Source organism: Cinclus cinclus, chromosome 3 (genome assembly GCF_963662255.1).
Source record: "Cinclus cinclus chromosome 3, bCinCin1.1, whole genome shotgun sequence".
Classification (NCBI taxonomy): domain Eukaryota; kingdom Metazoa; phylum Chordata; class Aves; order Passeriformes; family Cinclidae; genus Cinclus; species Cinclus cinclus.
The window spans coordinates 104,438,962-104,460,416 of record NC_085048.1 but is presented as its reverse complement, the minus strand read 5'-3'; the positions used below and the strand labels follow the sequence as shown (position 1 = coordinate 104,460,416).

At 40.7% G+C, this 21,455-nt stretch overlaps 1 protein-coding gene across 1 annotated transcript; it reads left to right on the top strand.

Annotated features, from left to right (window-relative positions):
• The first annotated feature begins 560 nt into the window (after positions 1 to 560).
• On the top strand, positions 561 to 21,455 carry PUS10 (pseudouridine synthase 10). Its single transcript, XM_062490611.1, has 17 exons — positions 561 to 686; positions 1,654 to 1,920; positions 3,022 to 3,108; positions 7,291 to 7,325; positions 7,777 to 7,888; positions 9,498 to 9,559; positions 12,035 to 12,080; positions 14,293 to 14,357; positions 14,724 to 14,809; positions 16,889 to 17,014; positions 17,814 to 17,870; positions 18,776 to 18,852; positions 18,942 to 18,997; positions 19,131 to 19,248; positions 20,347 to 20,489; positions 21,066 to 21,165; positions 21,417 to 21,455. The coding sequence occupies exons 1-17, from the start codon at positions 561 to 563 to the stop codon at positions 21,453 to 21,455; spliced, it is 1,602 nt and encodes a 533-aa protein (XP_062346595.1).

The following is a 21,455-nucleotide window of genomic DNA, read 5'->3' as shown; positions in this document are numbered from 1 at the left end:
ACAAAAACATGAGTCCTGTATTGAGAAGGGAAATAAATCTTAAAAAGAAATTGGAGGAGCTTTGTGTGACAAAAGGGGATGGCTGGAGGCTCTTATTTTTTTCCCTGTGATTTTAACACATTGATTCTTTAGTCACTGCAATTTTAGGAGGAATTCCCATTTTAAATATGCCTTAATATGTCTTAACTCCACCCTCCTTCATTCAGTAAAAATTAGCATGTCATGTACTTTATCCACGAGAAAACTGGGCAAAAAATCAGCATTCCCTTGCCAGAACTCGAGTTCAGGTTTTCTGCAACAAAACCTAAGAAATACAAAAGCTTTTCCTCCAGTCAGTAGTCTTTTTGGCTTGGTCTTCCACTTCTCTTGTGCTGCTTCTCTTGTGATTTAAAACAAATGTGTACTCCAAGTTTCCTCTAGAGCACAAAAAAAAATCCCAGTTAATTTCAATACAGTGCAGTTAAGTCTCAGCTGAGCATTTTTATTATTGAATTGCTGAACTGTGTTTGTTCTCAGCTTTTCTTTTTACTTCTCTGTGTTGAATTTCAGATTTGCCCAGCATGTCTTCACTGACAGAGAAGGACAGACCAATTGTTCAGCTCTTGCTCAGCACTGGCACTTGCCCACGATGCATTTTGAGGTTCTGCCGCGTGGGATCACAGATGCTTTACAGACATCCACACGAGGTTTGTTCTTTGCGGTGTTCTTGGGCTCTTAGCCTGAAAGGAAAAGGAGTTATGTAAAGCTTTGCTTTTTCCTTTAATGTAAAGGAAATTTATATGAAATTGCAGAATTGGTAGAGGGATGCAACTGAAGAATTGCAGAGCAAAGGTTAAGGATAAAGCAGAGAAGCACAATGTTATTAGACATCCTACTTAGCTTGCTCTAATCCCCTGTCTTTGTGCTTGAGTCTGCTGGTCTTGATTGTTTTACCTTTGCGCAAGTTTAGACTCTCCTCAAATAATTTTGAACATTTTTCTTCCCTATCCTTTTCAATTTTTTATCAATTATTTGAAGAGTGTTCATTCACTGTGCCGTTTTTTATCCTTTTGCATCTCTACCTGATTTTCCTCTGAGCTGCAACACAGTAACTGCTGTCTTCTTTACTGAAAACCTTGTAGTGAATCCTTCTTCCTGAATTATGTCTTGTCTCTCATCCTTCCAGGAATTAGAGACATGCAAGTAATTCTTAATTTTTGAAGGCTTCTCTCCTGAACAAAGTTCTTACTCTGTGTGTTTAATTTCACCACCCACCTGTGTCTGCTCTCTTTTTTTATAGTGGCCAACTCTCTTCCTGGGCTAGGGGAGTTGAAGGAATTAAATTCTAACATAATCTAAATGACAAGAAAGCACTAAATGTCTCTTTTCATGGAATAGTGATGAGGCAAAGATAAATGTGTTTCTTCAAGCCAGGTCTGGAAAATGTTTCCCTTCTTGGATGATAAACAAGTCTACTTAGCAATATTTTCTCTGGGAATTTCTATTTTGAGAAAAATGAAGCTTGGAGCTGTTCAATAGTGTCTTAAAGAGGTCTTTGGGCATAAATTCCATGTAGTTAATTACTAAACCTCAACTGGAATAGTACTGCCTTATGGAATTGTGTTTGTTAAAGAGGAACAAACAACCAGGGTGTGATTACTCTGTTTGTGTTAGGATTTGATGAAGGATTTGCAGGAATTTCTGAAGAGCAGTCAGGAAAAGGAAGACACAGTCTGTTTGGATGTGGCTGACCCACCTTGTAAGAGAATCAGACTTGAACATGGGGAAGAAGGAGCTGATGAACTGAACTACAACGGAGCTATCCCACAGCTTCCCTCAGCTGGTGATGGGAATTCTGCAACAGAGAGCCCAGCTTTGAAGGTTTGCAATGTGTGTTTGGGAATTCTGCAGGAGTTCTGCGAGGCTGACTTTGTTAAAAAGGTACATTTTTAGCCTTTCAGGGTACTTTTTTGGAGCTTGTGTATGTTGGGGCCTATAGGATAGAGCTGGTGACTGAAAACATTGTGCAGTTTTTTTGTTGCATCTGTGGTTGGACCAAATTTTGCCCAGGCTTTGTCACAGTGGCACTTTTTTAAAAAAATAGCAGTGCAGGTGCAATGGAATGACTGCAGGGAGCACACTTTCCTAAGGAAAGGACTAAAAGATATGTGGTTGCATGAATTTAGGAGTTGACCTGAGGTTCAGCTGCTTTCAAGGAAAACCTCAGTGGAGCTGGTGACCTCTCTTCGTGTTTTTTATGTGACAGGAAAATGAGTGATGTTCTCTGAACTACATGTTTCTAACACAGCATGAACCTGTCTTTATGAAGTACCACAAGGGAGGAAAATGTTTTGGTGATGCAACAGATTATGGATAATAGAAAAAATGGGAGTTAGGAGAGAATGTGGGCACACAGTGTTACAAATACCATCTCTGGGCAGTTGTATTGCTCATGTGACAAACTGAAATACCAGCTGGAAAACTTATACTGGCATTTGAGATATTTAACAGAGTTTTAATAGAAAAGGATTTGATCTAATAGCACAACTGTATCAAAAATGGGACTAGACAGAAAGTATAGTATGTAGTTTCTGTTGTTGCAGAACATAATTGTTTCTTTTTGGTTTCATAGGCAGAATATATATATTTTTAAAGAATCCACTGCTAAGATTTGTTGCAGAGTTTCTCTCTTCAGCAGCAATGAAAAATCTGACAGCACCTGTTGACAAAACCTAATTATTTGATACAAAAAACTCCTTATCTGAGATGCTGATTTCACCTAAAATTTCAATATACAGTTGTTCTTGGCCTTAAAATAGTGAGTTTGGTTGTTTCATACCACCAAGGATACTGTTGATTAGTAACTTTTATAACAGGACAGAAAAGCTTATATTTCAAGAAATTGTTAGCGATCACTCCGGTTTGTATGCCGGGCATGTCTCTGAGTGTGTGTTAACATGAATTCATAGTGATCATTCTAGAACAAAAATTACCAGCTCAGTCCTATTACTGTGGTTTCATAGTAAGCTCCCTCTCTTACAGGTGTGCCAAAAAGTTAATTCTGCTGACTACCAGTTCACCAGTTTTGTATTTTCTGTGTCACTACCCCCACAGCTATCTGTCAGGGAGGTAAGTAACTTAAATAATAACTTACATAATTAAATGCATATTTAAGAAAGTAACTATGAAAAGTATGAACTGGAGGTGGTTTAATTTTTAATTGTTATTGTTTAAAAAAGCCGAAAAGCCCATGCTGGAAGTGAAGTCTGCTCTCCCCTTCCTTGTAAGTCAGTATTATTGTAATTAATACAGGGCCTGAGTCACTTCAGTTTTCTGTTAGCCCAAGAGTTATTTGCCATCTGAAGACCTAAGAGGAGTTTATTGAAACCCTCAGTGAATTGTTCCCTTTGGTGCAGATGCCAGCCCTGCTTTTTTGGATCTTCTCAGAGACAGAACAACACAGCTCGTGCCTTTCCAGGGACAAATGATAATTGGTAGTGCAGGATGCAAATGAAGGAATTTGAGGATGAACTCTTGAATTGTTCAGCATTTTAAATGATGGGAAGGTACACTTAGTTGTGAGGCATTTCGCAATCTTCCTCTGCATTCTGATATAAGGTGATGCAAAAGTACTGTTGTAAAAGTGGTGCAAAAGCGTTGTTTTAAAGAGCAACATGTAAATCTGTACAAGAGATGGCTGCTGTGGTTAAGATGTGGTGGTGGCTTCAGTGAACATGTCAGAAAGAAGTGTAGATGGTGTTGGATTTGTATGTAAAGCTGTGGTGAGGTCTCTTCTGCTGCCACACAGTTTGGTAAATAATCTACTGCACCTGTAGTGGTGATTTGTGCTCTTAGTTGTGGCAGCCTGGGCAAGTGCCACTGCGATAGCTGACAAATATTCTACTCCTAAGTCTTCTGGAACTTAAGATTCTCTACTTCCCATCTTAAATTGATCATAGTTGGTGTGTTTGCTTTGTCCTTTCTGGCTGGGTGAACGGCCCTGATTCCCATTTTGGGTTTTGATGCCTCCAAAAAATGAGGTCTGTCAAAAAGCACTTTCAGGCTACGTGGGTATTGGGATGCCTGTGATGTCCTGGCAAGCCCCAAATGTAAGTTAGACTTTACCGAGTTTTACTCCAGCTTTAAGCCTGGTATAAGCTGAGGTGTTCCCAGAGCAGCTGATGTTTGCAGGAAGCCTCGGTAGAGGGTGGTGTTGCATTGCAGTTCAGGGGAGGGATGTCCTCACTGCCTCGGGCTCGTGTTCCAGCAAAACAGCGGTACTGGGGACAGCCAAGGGAGTCAGAGCTGTTCTGTGGGCCCACAGATCAACAGATGGAGTGAAATGAGTGAGTAGGAAGCTCCAAAACTGGATCTCTTTCCCTTTGGAAGCACTTTTGGTTCGACTGGGAGAAGATTTGGATTAAGGAGTTTCTGCTGTCCCTTTTGTTCCATCCCTCCAGTCTTGTGAAATGCTAAAGCAGCTGTTTGCTCCAGCTGCAGGGGTGAAAAGGGGTCATGGTGGAGGAAGAACTTTAAAAATCACGGGGCTTTATTTACCTCCTATCCGTTTATCACTTAAAACAGGTCTTCACCTACGTTTTTTTTACAGCCACAGAAAAGCAGCAATACAGTGTGTAAAAATGTCTGCAAATATCAAAATGAGATATCAGAATATCTCAACATGCTTTGTGCTGAAAAGAGGTAGTTTGTTAAATTCTGCTTTTAATTCTTTGACCTGCTGTGTACAAGAACATGTGGAATCCTATCATCAAAGAACACCCAAAGGCAGCCTCTCTCCCACTGCCCTCTGGTGTGACACACAGATTTTCTCCATCAACTTTTTTAACAAAAAAAAAAAAAAATCAGAAACTGCCTTTCAGTATTACCTTCATCTCATTTAATTATGACAGTTGTCATCCTGCCAAGTCTAAAATGTACAAGGGGAGCTGGAGAAGAGTGGGACATAAAATCTACATTTGCATAATATTTGTATCTGTGATGCAAGGAAGCAATTGCCTCCTTCCACAAGTAGGAGATTTGATTGAAATAAATCATAAATCCTAAATCCAGGAGTCCCAAGTTTATGTCAGACAGCTCTGTTAGAATATGAAGTGAGTCGTGCCCTTCAGAAGGGTGACTGCCAGCTCTGCCTGTGGTCTCAGTCGTGATCCATCATCCCAGTGCTTGCTGCAAGGACATTGATGCAAATAACATCTGTAGTCATTACTCCCTGTAGGGCTGCCTGTGCCTCATCCTGGAATTCCTCATCTCCAAGCTCTTTTCTGATGCACTGGAGCAATGCTGTGGCTGGGATTGCACATGGTATTTCAACTGTTGCCACTGTGCTCCCTCAGATAGCACCAGAATAATATCCTGCAGCTCCTAATCAATACAGTGCCTGGGCTGGTGTGTTCCAGAGATATGTTTGCTGCTGAGCATTGCCCTGCAGGCTTCAGCTCTATAATGAGCATTTTTCATTTTCAAACCACTTCACAAACATGAAGTAATTACCAAGTAGAGGGATCTGATCCCCTGCTCCACGTTCATCTGGGAGAGAGTGGAGGGGTTTGGCTGGCTTGGTGGTTGAATACAATTTGGAATTTGGGATCTTTTGGCTTCTGTGCTTGAAGTACCCTCATCTATTGTTTCCCCTTAACTGAAGGGGAAAAGTAATTTCTTTAATTCTCTTTTAACTTGGAAGTCAAGAGAGAGAGGGGAGATGAAATTTGACCTGAGGTCTCATTTTAGCATGGCTGCTCCCATGCAGAAGTTTTGTCTATTTTGTAGTTTTATTCCAAGAAAATGGGGGAGAAGAGTGAGATTAGCCTCCTCCTGAGTCCCAAACATCCCAAACCTGCATGTGCTCTAAATCAAGGCATGAGAGAGGTTTCTTTGTAAATTGGCATTTGTCAAATGCAGCTTCCTAGGCCCAGTTCTGTGGTTGTCATATCCTCTAGTTCAGAGGTACGCTCAAGGAATTTCAACTGAAGCTATTTTTATTCGTGATTTTATCTGGGTTATTATGCAAACAGGATTACAATATACTTCAAGTGAAGCAGCCTTACTCATACTGTCTTCAAATGCAGGATAATGAATCACAGTGGATTTGAGCAAACAGGATTTCATCACTACAACTGCATTTGTTTTCTTCACCAGTGTGTGGGTTTGTGTATCATGGACCTAAAAAAGTTTGTGGCCTCTGTCCACCATCCCTCTTCCCTCTTAATCTCTAGCACTGTTTTTAGTGTTCTCTCATTATTTAGATGTACCAAATGAAGGATAATAGACTTAATTTGTTGATTTGGTTCCTTATCAGCATGGAAAAGGGATCCATAATGTGGTTCCTTCTGATATCCGTGTGATCCTGGCCCTGCTTCCTGGAGTTTGAGACCTATTTTCAAACCTCCTCCTTAGAATTATTTTTTTGTCAATGCACAGTGATTCTTTCAGCGGAGTTTGGGGGAGGTTCTTCTTTAAGTGTATGAAAAATAAAAGTCTTCAGCCTACAAACTGAAAACTGTTCCACTGTGGTGTATTCAAATCAAACTTGATTTTTGGAATTCATCTTCAGTGAGGATGGTGACACAGGCTGAATTAGTTAAGTGGTTTCCTATCAGTCCTGATGTATTTTGTAGTTGTTAGTAGAGGACAACTGAAACTGTTGTTGTGCTTCAATGTAGGAAGTTTTGAGGGGAGCTTTTCTCTTTTTACTAATTGTTAGTGAACTCGTGTATTTGTACTAAAAGCTCCCTCTGATTTCTAGAATTATACCTTCTGTTCCTTGCCTTTTCCGTATTTAGCCTATTCACCTAAACTCAGTGGTGTGTTTAAATAAGGGGGCAATCCTGTGATTACCATAAGACCAAGTATATTTTTAATTTCAATTTTTAATAATGGATGATAACTGAATTTGAGGTTTTATTATTTTATGTCAATCAGCTTTCATATACCATTCATTCAGACACTTTTTTTTTTTAATTTCTACATGGAAGATAACTGATGACAGAGTATTTTTGCAGTTAGAGTATTAATAGCAAGTTTCAAAGTCTTTAATGATGTCTCTTTTTTTTATTTTAAACCAGATAGGATTTGATGCGAAGAGCAAAGTGTGTTAGGAATAAAAACTCACAGCAATTCCATCTTTCCACTTCTGAAGCAAAAGCTAAATTCCTGATACTGCCTTCTTGTCATGAGTTTTAAAAACACTTCTTCTTTTGCAAAGAGTCTCTCAGATTGTTGGGAGTTCTGAGCCTTAATTTCACTTGCTTTTGTTTTTTCCTCTTTCCCTTGGGCATGGCTGGTGACCTGCAGCGTGCTGCTTGGCTGGGGGTGAAGCAGCAGATGAGGTGAGCCATTGCTTTTGCTGTCTGTTTGTCTGTCTGACAAGAATTCTTCATACAGACACCATTTCTCTATATAAATGTTGATTTTATAGTCCAGTTTACCTGATGCTTACAAAGAATAAGGTGGTAGCTGGGTCTTGTGTGTTTTGTTTTTTCTTTTTTACCTGGTTTGACCTTCCTTGGGATTTTGTATCCCTTTTGCTCTCTAAGTTCCCGAACAAGTGGTTTGAAATGCATCTCTCTTCCTCAGCTTTTCTCTGGGCGGGCTCTGGAAAGACTCTTGCAACTTTTGATCTCCCAAGAAGCTCTGTCATCAGTTTCCTCAGTGCACAGAAAAAAAAAAATAATCTGTTTTACTTGGCAGTAGTTACTTAAGTTCCCCTTAAAATATTGTGTGTCATGTATCTATTTTTGATGGACCCCCTGTGCAAGTTATTATTTCTTTGTGATTCAGAAATCTGGGCCTTCCCTTGGCAAAGGATGACATCATTCAGCTGAAAGAAGCTTATAAGTGGATTATTCATCCCCAGTTGTCAGAAGAGTTGGGTGTTCCTGCTGATGGAAAGGTCTTGTATAAATAACAGAACTTTTTTTCTTTGTTTCTTCATTCTTTTTTCATACATGTTTGTAAATGTGTATTTATACACTTATACACATGGTGGGAAAATAAAAATTGGTCCTTTTTTCCTTATTAAGAGAGAAACAAGTTGAGTGGCTCCTAAATTCACTGTAGGGAAGAGCAGGGGGGAGGTTCTTTTAACAAGAGATCTCCAAGTGAGAGTCCTGAGGGGCACAAGGTTCATTTTTGTGCACACAGATTATTGCATCTTCTGAAACCACCACAGGCTTGTGCTAAATCTCTTGTGCTGCCATCCTCCTTTTGTTAATGAGACTTTGCCAATTGTCTCCTGTTCCAGGATCGCTGTTTTGCAGAGGCTGAGGAATGCTCACATTCCTTCTCTGCTCTCCTGTCACTTCCAACACTTGCAACTGCTCTGGGAGATCAGCTGTTCAGGTTCTGCGGATAAATTTCTGAAATGTACTGAAAGAGAAAACACTGGTCCTTTCTGGTTCACTTTAATGAACACTAGAAATTAGCTTGTTTGGACCTGCAATATCCCTAAGTAGGCAATAGAAGTGTTTTTTTCAAACTATTTTCAACTTGCAGATTCTGATTAATATCCTTAAGATCTTTCTGAAAGGCATTGACTGAACATGGCAATCAGGTATTCAAATTCAGAAAAGCCTTGAATTGTCTTAAATGTAAATTTTCTGCAGTCTGTAGGTTTTACTTGTCACCAGCCATAGCACTGACCCCAGAACTAGATTCACATAGTCTTTATGTTGATTTGTCAGCTTCCATAATAATTACAGGCTGTGTTTTCCCAGGAGTGCTAATTGAAAGCATCCCTTTTGTCTTAGTGAAGAAAAAACCCACTCAGTTACTCTGAAGATGATCCCGGAAGAAACAAACTTCTTACACACTAAGTTAGCAAAAGCTCCATACCACTTAGGCACAGGTGCCACTCCAGACATCCCTGTACCACAGAAGTTGTTTTTCTAGTGGCCTTTATCTACAAGGCACTTGAATATTAGCCAGTCTTTTCAATAGCCCTCCTGAGGTATCTGGTATCTGAGTATCATTAGTAATGAGCGTTGTTTGCCCAAGGCCAGAGAGGGAATTGGGGGAAGAATTGAGATTACACTGAAGTTCCTGGGCTAGCTGCTAATCCACCAGGACTGTTGCCTTTCTCTGCCCCAAGGCCATGCAGGCATTGCAAAGGAAGCCCCTGACAAAATCTTGCAGTGGTGACTACTGCAGGGGTTTTATCTTTATTGCACTCCTGGGAGGGCTCTGGGGTTTAGTGACCCTAATAGACTTTGAGCATTGGCTGCCTCTGCCTCAGCCCTTCACAGGATGGGGCCAGTGCAGGTCGCTCATGGCTCTGAAGTGCTCTCACATCATCTTTGGTGACTTCAGAAAAGCAAATGCTGCTCTGGCATATCTTTTAATGTCTTTAAACATAAATAAATGGGTTATTCTCTCTTACGGCTCTACTGTTTTCCTAAAACTACAATATGGGTGACTGAGAATATCCTCCCTGGTTATTTAAAAAAAAAAAACTATTACCATCTCCTTGCTCTTTTCTCTCTCTTTTTTTTTTTTTAATTTAGAGTCTGTTTGAAGTTAGCGTGGTCTTTGCTCACCCAGAAACAGATGAGGAGTGCCATTTCCTGTAAGTTTATCTACAAGTAACAAAATATCTTTATCTAAATGTTGTGCAACATCGTTGGTTTGGATTTGTTACAGAGCACAATAGGCAGTGTTTATAAACTAGAATGTGACCTGCATGTAGATTTCCTCACATCCACATGAAGTTGCAGAGCTTGAAGTTATACCATCTCTGGTTAATTCTGCTCTTTAATGCCAATAAAACAATCATCCAGAATTCTGGTTTGAACTAGAAGGAGAGCATTCAGATAAGTTCTTTGATTTCAGTCCCCAAAGTCAATCCCTGTGTCATTTTTAAAGGTCTGAAACATGTAATTGCAGGGAATCTTTTGATGTCATACCTATGTTTTCCTGCTTCTATAGGACACATGGACAGGAGGAAAGGCTTTGAAGTGAGTTAATCCAACGTAGCTGATTGATAAAAACAAACAGAAATTCCCTGGCCACTACACACAGCCTCTGCCCTGGCCCAGTAGGGCACCTGCTGTACACAAGGAAGTAAAATAGTAAAATAACTGCCATTTAATCTGATTTCTCAAAATCTAACTGTACTGTATTCTGGAAAATTAGGGTCACTCTTCCTGTTTGTTGATGTTTCCTGGAAAACCTAAAGTTTCACTCAGTTAATTTGCACCTACTGCAAGTTAAATCTTAGCATAGAGGGAGGCTCAGCAGTGATGTTTCTGTTGAGATGTGAATTCACTTCTTGAGACTGAAGATTTCTCTTGCAGTCCTTATTTATTTCCTGATTTCTCTTCTGGCAATTTGTGATCTTTGAGTGCTCAATCCACCACCTTCTTCGTTTTACACAAGTGCATCTTTTGTTTCTCTTGAGGTGGGGGATGAGGGAATGGAAGCTTGGGAAGGAACCAATATTAGAAGCAATTAGTACCAGTGTTGGCTGAACATCTCTCCAGCTTCTTCAAGACTGGGCAAAAGAGGGAGAAAATTGTAGGGCCAAACTACAGTTCTAGATAATGTTTCCTGCAATCCCGTAAAGAACTGAAGTGCTTCTGCCTTCTGCACCCTTTTGTTCTAATTTATTTAATTTTACTTCCTTCCTCTGGAACCTCTTCACTGGTATTTTCCTCTCATCCTTCAATCCTTTTTCTGGCATTTCAGGAATATTGCTGTTGAACATGTTATGGTGCCAGTGTTAGTGCTCCAAGCAGAGCAGTTCTAGAGGTGAAAGCTGAAAAGCAGTTCTATTCCACATTCCAGTGGTTTATTCTGTGTGACCTGACAGTATCCCTTTATTTGCCTTCTCTTTGTAGCACACTTAAACAGCAGTTAAGGTTTGAGACACTTCGTGAAGTAACAGCACATCACCTAATTTTAAATTACACAGTAGTTCCTAAGGTGCCAAGGCTTGTGTGAGTGGCTGGCTCTGGGCAGATTCTAAGGCACTGCTTTGGTTTTCATGTAAATATGGTAAATTTGTGAATTATCACAGTAGTAGTGACAGTCATGGTTTCTGTGGAAGCAAAGTAGGATTTTGTCTCAACTTGGAGAACTCCAGGTGTGCTTTTAGATTGGATTTCCAAGCATGGCATCTGCATATTCTCACCTGTTCTTACACAGTTGTGTGGAGGTGGGTGTGCTGAAATGACCCATGGCTTGACATGAAGATTGAATTGGCTCTTGTCAATTCATATTTAAGGGTAAGGTGATACTGAAATTTTGGAAGTGGGAGTTTGCATTGCTTTGGGTCACAGACGGGCCAGGGAAGTTGTTTGTATAGAAACAGCAAAACCTGCTTCCTCAGAGTCTGAAAGAGTTACAGAGGTGTTGAAAAGCACCTGCAAGAAATGATAAATTGGGTTGGAGGTCAGAAATATATCTGACTGCATACACAGAAATCCAGAAATCATCTCTGACCGCTTACATAGAAATGCACTAATTGGAACAGCAACTTCCTCTACACTACTCAGAAGAAGTGTTTCACTGACTTGGCTTTCAATTTTGTGAAACAGCCAATAGTTTCCTTTTGAACAGGCAAAGCACAAGGGATGATGAACACCTGGGGTTACATTTTTGGTGGGAAATTGAATTTTCCTTTCCAGAAGGGACAATTTGAATTTCAGGTTTGTAGTGGGCGTTGTCTAAGAGGGGCAAGTACAGATTTCAAGGTGTCAGCAAATCTTGCCTAGATCTTAAAATATTAATTATGAGCTTTATTGAGAAAGATTGGAAAGGACTGAAAGATAAACTTCTGTGCTTTTCTATGCCATCTCAAATCTGAGACATGGCATTGGTCAGAGAAGGGCAGAGCTTCGTCCATGATTTCTCTGGATCAAGCAATGCACATCTTGCACCATTCATGGTTTAGAATAAAGGAATTGGAAAATCTGCTCTGAGCTAAGCTGTGGAAGTGAGACACTGGATGTGTGGGTACAAAAACCGTTTACATGCTGTGCTTGTGAGTCTGTTTGTTTCTTTCTCTGTAAGAGAAGCAGCTAATTTTCATTTCTGTGTTAAGAGCCACAGCGTGCCCAGACTGTTTCAAACCAGCGAAGAACAAACAGGTAAGGTCTCATCAATGTATTTCTGCTCTGACATTCAGAATTTCACAGCAGTAGCTACAACTTACCTGGGTATTCAGTCAGTGCTTAATGTCTGCTTTTCCTTCTTCAAAAAGCTCTCTAGTTTTCAATTGTCTGAAAATAGAGTTGTCTCCTTTATTCACTTCACAATTCTCAGCTTAGGAAACCCAAGAGCTTGGTGCTTTTCTTTAGGTCATTCATTTTCCAGCCTGTCTAAAGGCCATAATTTTAGGAAGGTTCTCTGTAAATACCTCCCTTAAGATCTAGGAATTTGATTGTCATGCATTAGAAGTAGCATAAAAGATGATCCTCAAGCTCTCTGTGGGTGAAGCAGTTCAGATAAGTCACATTGTGAAGATGAGACTCGGCAGCCAAAAGGGAAATGATCACACTGCAGTTTTCATGTGCTCTGATCTGAATGAAAGCCAGGATACATGCAGGATAGTTTTGTCCTGTCTGCCTCTGAAGGAGAGGGGAAAGAAAAGGGACCCTACCACTTGTTGCAGACCCTGAGCGCACACACAACCACTGATGGAAAAGGGGACACGTGAGTACAAAAAACCAGTTGGAGGGAAACTGATACAAGTGGGACTGTTGATGTGATCAGAGGGAGAACAAGTAACTCCTGTCAGGAGCCATTGCAAGGCCTTTTATTCTTTCTGATGAAGAATCTGCCAACGTTTGGCAGAGGCAGAGTCTGGCCCAGGAATTCTGCTGACTCTACTCCACCTGACCAATCAATAAAGGCCACTTTTTTTAGCAGGGTTGTATTGTTGTAAACTCACTGCTTGCTGCATTGCTGGCTTTTAAAAGGGGGGAAATCCCACATAAGGAGCTAAACCAGCAGGGCCTGGCTGTTAAATCTACACAGGCAGCAAAATGTAGAGGAATCTCAAGAAAAATACCAGCTCTGAAGGGCTGTCAGAGGTTTGTCCTCACAAAGAAGCTGGGCTTCAAGGGCTGTATTAATCAGAGAAGTGGTGTAAAAACTGGCTTCTGAGAGAAAATTCCTGTGCTCTCTCTGTAGATTGTTATTTAAACCTGCTGCTGCTTTCAGGGCTTTCCTGCTCATCTGTTCTATGAGGAAGGGAAGTGCTATTATCTCTAATTTAAGCTTAGAAGGAGAAAGAGCAGCTTTCCTGAAGACACCCAGGAACTCTTTTGAGTCAAGACTTGAATTGTCCCAAACAGTGACCTAATTGTTTTGTTTTGTTGTTTTGGTTTTTTTTTCCTTCAAATCCCCAGTCCAGTTTACAAAAAAGACGCCATTAGATTGGAAATTCAGCACGCAGCCATCAGGGCAGTCCCAAGGCTGGAGCATATGCTTGGGAGAAGAGGCTGAGGAACCTGGACTTCTTCAAGGTTCTTGGTGAAGGCTTTGGGGAGGATCCAGCTGAATCTCCTCCAAGTGCCCAAAGAAATTATTGAGAGCAGGGAGCCAGGCTGGTCTGCACAGAGCATGGTAGAAGGATGAGACACAGCAGGGATATGTTAAAATGAGAAGTCAGAGGAGACACAAGAAAAAACACTTTACCTTAAGGAAACTGGGAGTGGAGCAGACTATGGAGAGAGGCAGTTCAGGCTCCATAATAGGTGGATTTCGATCACCTGAACCTTGTTTACAAGGTTTATTTAGAGACCTTCTCCTGTCCTCAGCCTTCCTAGAGCAGGATTTCACCTCAGCTGTTACAACACTTGTTCCTCCTGTCCCAGCAACGTAAATTCTCACTGGAGTCACCCCAGCAGCAGCTAGCTGTGCACAGAGCTTGGCCCTTTGCTCCTGCTGTGCTGGTGTTGCTGCTTTAGCTGCAGCTTGGGAGAGGGAAGCTGCCTACTTCCCACAGGAAGAACTGCCCAGCCCCACCATTCAGAGCCCTTAGTTCTCAGAATCAATCAACTTTTGAACTTCAGATTCCTATTCAACAGGCTTATTTTCAGCAGAACTAACTGCCTGCTGTCACTGACATAAAAGTTAGGCTTTGGCATATTTAACTCCTGAAAATGAAGGTGGTTTATGTTTCTGTTCATGGATTTGGAAATCTGGTTTTAAACTGTTTTGCAAATTTGGACCTGAGCTCCCAAGTGAGCAGTGACAGAACTGTACAATGTAAGTTTCAGTGCTTCTTTCTTCCTCAGGTATATACTTATTTTGCTTTTCTTTGTTCTTGACTCATATTTTAATTTTACTCTGCAGTCTGTTTTCACCAGAATGGCAGTTATAAAAGCCCTGGAGAAGATAAAAGAAGTGGATTTTCTCAAGTAAGTATATACTGAAACTATTTCTTAGTATTATGCATTTGTATAGAATTAGGGAGGAAAGGAAAATATTCAGTGGGTAGGTAGTAGTAGAATGGCCTTAAAAGAATTTCTGATTGTTTAAATTCTGTTGTTTACTGGCTAAAACACTTTTTCTTTCTGGCAATAGAAAATCACTCCTGATCTTTTAATGAAAATGCTTAATTTGAACTTTAGAATTTATAAGGAAATAGGAGTTGAGCTTTAAGAAAACACCAAGTGCTGTTAATATGGGGAAACCAAAAATGGACACTTTTTACTGCTCTGATGATGCTCCAGCATATTCTGGTAGTGATAATATCTTTTACTCTGTTTTTACTTTTAATGCAGGCATTTTCCATGTCCCCCAAGTTCACCAAAGAACCTCTGTGATGCTCTGGAAATTCAGTGCAATAATGGTGCAATTTTTGTGGCTGGTAAAGCGATCCATTTCTTTGCTGCTGTGTTGTCTTCAAGAGAACTTTGTAACACTGCCCTGAGACCCAGAGGCTTCTTGCTGTTTGTTAATTCCTATAATGATGTGTAAGGAGCAAAGAAAAAAATCTAGCTCTATCCAAGAGTGGTTTGAGAGGGGAAGAAATTATATTTGACCTTTGCTGAAGATATTATTTTCTCAAAAGTTAGAAATTAACAATTCCCTCAGAATAATGGTTTGGGAAAGGTACCTCCACACCAACAAGCTCCTGTTGTCCTGTTCACTGTCCTGTCCTGCTCCAGTCCTGTTCACTTACTTTGGTTTTGATTTGGATTCAGAAGTTTTCGCCATCTGGATTTCTCTGCATATTGTCGCATCCAAAACTGCAAATATTAATGGGATTTATAAAGGTTTGGGTGACACAGGTAGTGCAGCAACACTTTTATATCATCTGCTTGCCAGAATATTTGCCATTCTTCTAGTCCTTTGTATGAACAACTTATTTAAATACATGCAAACTGATTGTTATTAAAAAGAACACAACCTGTAATTTAAATCCAACATACTCTGATGATAAAAATCCTGAATATAAAGAAATGAAAAATGAAAAAGTACAAAAGTGAATGGCAGGGTAGTCGATGTTCTACATATCACCATTCCTTATTTTTAATTACTGATTAGACACTTTGATGTACATTTTTGTGAATCCAAGATATCCACTTCCTTTTAGGCTTTTCCAAACCCAGTTTTGTTTTAAGATGTTTTATTGGATATTTTTATCAGAATTCAATAGTATGAATAACAAAACAGGGTTTGCTTTCTGCCTGTCGTGTAATACTGGTCTTAGCATTTATAGTTTATAACTTGCTCCAACAAAAAAAAATAATCCAGATAGGTGTTTAATTTTTTAATAACTAAATCCAGAATAGAATTTGTTGAGTACTTTTAATAAGTTAGATGGAATCTTAATTTGTAAGCACAACATTGTCCTCTTGACCTTACCTTTGGTGTTTAGCGATCACTTCCCACCTCAGCCTTTTTTAAGGATTCAGGAACTGCCAAACCAGAAACACCTTCTGTTTCTTTAAACCTGCTCTTGTTCAGATCAAAAGTTAAAATTATTAGAATGAGGAGCAGAGAGGAAAAAAAAACAATAAAAAAGCAAACTTAATTCTTCTTTTTCCATTTTATGGAAAGAGAATTTAGCAGTGTGAGGCTGTATCTAAATGATGAGTCATCCTACTTTCATTATTTGCCCCAGTGAGACTGTGTTACTCAGTTTCCCCATTTGTTTGTGTAGCTTTTTCTGCTGCTCAAACTGCAAAAAGGAAACATTGTTCAAGATAGGAAAATATGATACAAAACCCCAAACCCCTCAGATGTCAGAGGCTCAAAGTAATGCACAGAGCTACTCCGAACTATTTTTATTTTCTATTTGCAAGGTTTCAGGTTGAAAGCAGTTTAAGCAGAGGGTTGCTCCTTGGCCTTTATTAATTATTTCCTTGCTTTGGGAATATTTTCAGTTATTATCAAACCTGTCCATAAAAAAGCTGCTATTGGTCATTCATGTCCAATGGATGTTCTTTGGTTATAGCCTGTCATGGAGGTGCCATGGAAACACCATTGGGACCATCCAAAGATGCCAGTCTCTTTACATGGCACCTTCTCAAGATTCCTGCCATTCCTCCTAATTTATTATTGGGACTTTTTACTCCTTGCATGGTGTTCCTTGTAGTGAGCCAAAGCATTGTAGTTCGGGTTTCTTTCCTTAAGACTTCAGGCAATGGCAGAACTGGCTTGGAACCTGGATTATTTCACACAGGAGGGTTATTCCTGGAGGCAGGACTGCAGCCACAGGCTCTCCAAGTCCAGCCAAAGTGGCCATCCTGGCTACTGCCGCTGTCCTGGATGTAGCCACGTGTGGTCCACAGTGCTGGTGCAATGTTCCTGCCATAAAACAAGCTGGAGCCTGTCAATTTATTTTCACAAAGCTCCCATGGAAGTTCAATGTGCTGTGCAAGACTGCAGCTTTCACTCATGGTTGTAGAATTATTAGAAGTACCGTGGTTGTCTTTTACAGGAAGATACAACAAATATTCCAGGAATTTACCTCAGACTCCCTGGATTATTGATGGGGAGAGGAAGCTGGAATCCTCAGTGGAAGAATTAATTTCAGAGCACCTCATGGCAGAATTCAAGGCAGACAGTAAGTATTTAGGAGATCTCCTACCATACATACCTTCCATCACTACTAGAAGATTTTTTCTTGGTAGCTACACCCTTAATATGGGAGTATAATGGAAAAAAAAAGATGTTTCTTTATCTCTCTTGTTTCCTTCCAAGTTAAGGCTTTTATATTTTATTTAGCTGTGATCTGGGAGTAATTAGATCCTTTTATCCTGGTAAAGTAGCTCCTCAGAGGATCTGATAATGCAAATATGTTGGTTTCATGTGGTAGTGTTTTTGCTTAACCAAACTTGCTAATTCATAAAACGACTTGTACCAGGAAGGTTTTTGCCACAGATATTTCATAGGATCTGCCTGGCTTTTGACCCCCTCATGTTGCTCACCTTGATTCATTTATTTTCCTCAGTGCATAGAGTTCCACAAGCTAAATGCTTATCCAGGGATTATCCAGATGAAATAATCACTGCCCATCATTTGTCATCTAACAGATGTGGAATTAGAGACATAGAAGGCCCAAGGAAAAACTGCATTAAATATTAGTTTGGAAAAAAAAAACCCTGCTACTTCCCCTTCCTCTCCTCCTAGGGGACATGTTAGTCTGGTTGCAGCAGGCCAGGGAATTAGGAGTGTTCTTCAAGAAATTTGGGAATAAATGGGAATCCCCACAGTTTGTGAAGTGCAGCCTCCAGTTTACAAAGCAGATTTGATGTAGATTTTGCAAACAAGTTTAGAAAGAAAATATTTTACCTCTTAAAAGCTGTAGAGAGTATTACAAGTGTAAAATAAAAGCTCACCTGCCTTGTTCAAATCTGTTACAGGCTTTAATTTTAGTTCCTCTGGAAGAGAAGATGTGGATGTAAGGACACTAGGCAATGGTAAGGCTTGGAAGACCCCTTGTGAAACACAAAGATTAAATAGTTGCATGGAGCTCCTCTAACAGAGCCTGCTGAATGCCAAGTGTGTGACTCGGCATGCTTTGGAATCTTATCTCAGAAGTATTTTAGTGAAGTTTATATATTTATTCCCAAAGACCAAACAGCTTCATAAAACCAGCTTGAAACAGGAGCCCTTTTTCAGTGGCCTTAATTGGATGGAAAGGCATAGTTTGTTTAGCTAAAACTAGTTTATTTTATTCACTCCCTACTTTTAAGCCATTTATGTCAGACTGATTCCTCTCTTGTTTTCTGCTGGGTCCTGTGACTGCAGAGTGAGGGAGCTTTGTTTTCTTTTTGAATTTGAGTCCCTTATAAAGGTCAGCTGCTTTCCAATGTGCTGAAGCTGCTGTAGCCAAGGGAGGAGGGAAAGAAAAAGTAAAAATGAACAGTTCTGTGTTTCAGTAGCTGTCTCATTTGTAGTGTGATTCTTGGCATGGCTTGTGCTGGGGATTGTCCTGGCCCTGAGCACAGAGTTACAACTCTGGCAACAGATGTTGAGCTAAGGGAGTGGGATTTAACATTGCCGTGCACCTGGGCATTGCTGTAGGTGACAGAAAATAAGCTAATTAGCTTTTTTTCTTATTTTATTTTTTAATTAGCACAGAGTTGTACAAGATGCCTTCTGGGAAGTCATAATTTGCACTTATTGCTGATACTGGGGTTTAGTAGCCAAAAAAAGTCCCTTGTTTCTTCCCTTGCATCTGATGCTCCATCCCTCAGCCTGCCAGTCCTCTCCCTGTTTGTGTAACAGCAGACAGTCTTCACACCTTCCAGCCTTCCTGTGTAAATGCTGCATTAATTTAGAACAACATGTTTTTATGTTTTATGCCCATGCTTGTTGCCAGGAAGGCCCTTTGCGATCGAGCTGGTGAATCCTCGCAGGATACATTTCACCGCCGAGGAGATGAGGAAGCTGCAGCAGGTAAATCACGGGCACTTCACACAACTCATAAAGCACTGCCTCTCCAGCCCAGCAGCTTTGCTAACTGATTGCTTTTTTAAATATCACAGGCAATTAATGACTCTTCAGACAAAATACAGGTTCGAGATTTGCAGCTTGTCACCAGGTCAGTATTTATCGTCACTGGCGTCACCAGCGAGGGATTTCAGAGCGACACTCGGGGAGTTGGGAAGTGTTCTTGCTCACAGCCTTCTATAATTATGCTTATGTTAAGTGAGTAATCAATTTCTTTTGTTTAGAGAGGCAATTGGTCGTATGAAGGAAGGTGAAGAGGAGAAGACAAAGACCTACAGTGCCTTGATATGGACAGACAAAGCAATACAGAGAGAAGATATTGCGTTTCTGGATGATATCAAGGTAGCAGGAGCTCTTGTTGCTCATTTAAATAGTACCTGTCCTGGTGCCCTAGGGAGGAGTTAAATACAGGCCATCCATGGACCTGTCTCTTGCTCTGTGCTTGGTTTTGGGTTTTTTTTATAAATCAGGGTTTCACTTGATATAGGGACTTCCATAGTACTCTTCCTTCCTTCACCAGTCACTCCAGCAGGACAGGGAGGTCGGCTGTTAGCAGAGACAACAAATCCTTGTGCATTGTTCACCTTCCAGGAGACCAAATCCTGGGAGAGGAGGGAGTCTGGCACCTGCACCCCTTTTTTACCTTAGATAGTGTCCTGTGTAAGTGAAAGGAGCAGAAAAGCACTTTTGTTCTGCTCTAAAGCCATTCTCCCACAGCTGCAACAGTTTGGAGGTGGAAATGCCTATGTCAGAGTGCAAAGAGGTCTTAGGAAGGCTCAGTATGTGCAGGAATGAGAACTTTCTCCAGATGTTCGCCTGATGGAGAAGTGGGTTCAGTTTTTGGTGTTGCACCATATCTTACATGCTCGTGAGCTCATTCTCCAAGTCATTACAGCTCAGGGAGACATGTGTTAGGAATTTCTTCCTTTAGCTTCCCTTGCTGCTGAGAAGTTGCCTTTCAAACTGCCTCTCCTTGGGAAAAGGGAGTTGGGAATGAATTTTTGAAAAGGCTGTTCTGAGATCTAATCTCATTTAAGGTTTTTTTCCCCTTACTTTTATTTCTAGGGGGTTGGCTGTAGTTTAGACAAAGCATTTTGTGGGTGGGTTTTATTTTTATTTTTTTTTAATTGCCCTGAGGCTCTGAGTGAGCTGCTAAATCCTGGAGTCATTCCAGCAAAGGGCTATGGAGACTTCAAGGTTATTCCTCTGTATTTGTGATTCCATTAGTTTGTGTTCATGTGAGGCCTCCTTTGGCCTCTGAGAGGGCTGTACGTTTTTCTTTGATAAACTTGGAAGAAACCATTCTTGCCTTGAGATTACTCAACTACCAGAACACAAGATAAAAAAGATGGGACTGGTTAACAACACACGCAGTTCCTACAATCTACGCATCATTTGCACATTTCCCTCTTCATGTTTTTTGGTCACTTCTTGTGGCAGGAGTTGAAGCTGGACCAGAAGACGCCTCTGCGGGTGCTGCACCGGCGGCCTCTGGCTGTGCGCTGCCGGCTCATCCACACCATGAAATCCGAGTACATTGATGAGCACCACTTCCGCCTGCACCTCAAGACTCAGGCAGGAACGTATCCTTGGGTGCCCTGGCACCAGGCAGGTGTCGCCAGCAGCCGCCTGGTGGGAGTGGTTGGGATAATGGGAAGTTCCCTGCTTGGGCAGGTGCGGTGTTTTGAAATCCCTGCCCTCCTGCTATGATGTTGCTGCACAGTATTTGCTTTTAGGTCCCAGTTTCACATTGGAGTTTTCATTAAGTGTGTGACAGACATAAAAATGTGCTGGTTAAATGCACTTCAGTTTTTTCTAATTTAACTGAAAACTTTTCACCTCCAAAAATGACGTTTTCCACAATATTTAATGGAATTCAGTGCAGACTGGAGATCGCTGCTACTTACAAGTTACAGTTTTGTCCTGAAGTCACTACTCAGTGTGGGGGTGAAATGAAATAAAGGTCAGTAATGTGGGTTTTGGCACAAGAGTCAGAAGCCAGGAATTATTAGGTGCTCTCCTAAATATAGGTATGGGCCTAACAGGATATTAACTAAGAAATTACTTAGGAGTAGAAAAAAAACCCACTTTTTTATTTCCCCTCCCCCTTTTGATTTCTTTGGTGTGGAATCCACCTCTCCTTAGCCAGTGTTTTCCAGCTACATTAAAGAGTTTGTGCATGGAGACTTTGGGAGAACAAAGCCCAACATTGGGTCCCTTCTGAACAGAACTGCTGACATTCTGGAGCTGGATGTAGAAGTAAGTTGGTTTCTGTTTGTCTTTCCTGGAAATTACTAAGGGAGTTGCCCTTGTGAGATGCTTTCCATGGAATTGCTCTAAATGGATCAACATTCCTAAAGCACAGGATACATTTCCTGCTGCTACTCTCCTTTGTAAATGCAGCCCAACACAGTAATGCTGCCAAGTAGTAGCAAAAGGAGTTGTGATTCTTTTGGTGTCTGTAAAATACCAACATTGCTGCCTTTTTTTTCCTCCCTCTGCTTTTCTAGTCTGTTGATGTTGACTGGCCTCCAACCCTGGCTGATTAA

Bases quoted from the DNA above. Each gene is read 5' to 3' on its own strand.
- PUS10 (XM_062490611.1), top strand. From the start codon at position 561: ATGTCTTCACTGACAGAGAAGGACAGACCAATTGTTCAGCTCTTGCTC. The intron at 12,081-14,292 runs GTAAGGTCTCAT...TTTACTCTGCAG, and splicing joins AACCAGCGAAGAACAAACAG to TCTGTTTTCACCAGAATGGC. The intron at 19,249-20,346 runs GTAGCAGGAGCT...TTCTTGTGGCAG, and splicing joins CGTTTCTGGATGATATCAAG to GAGTTGAAGCTGGACCAGAA.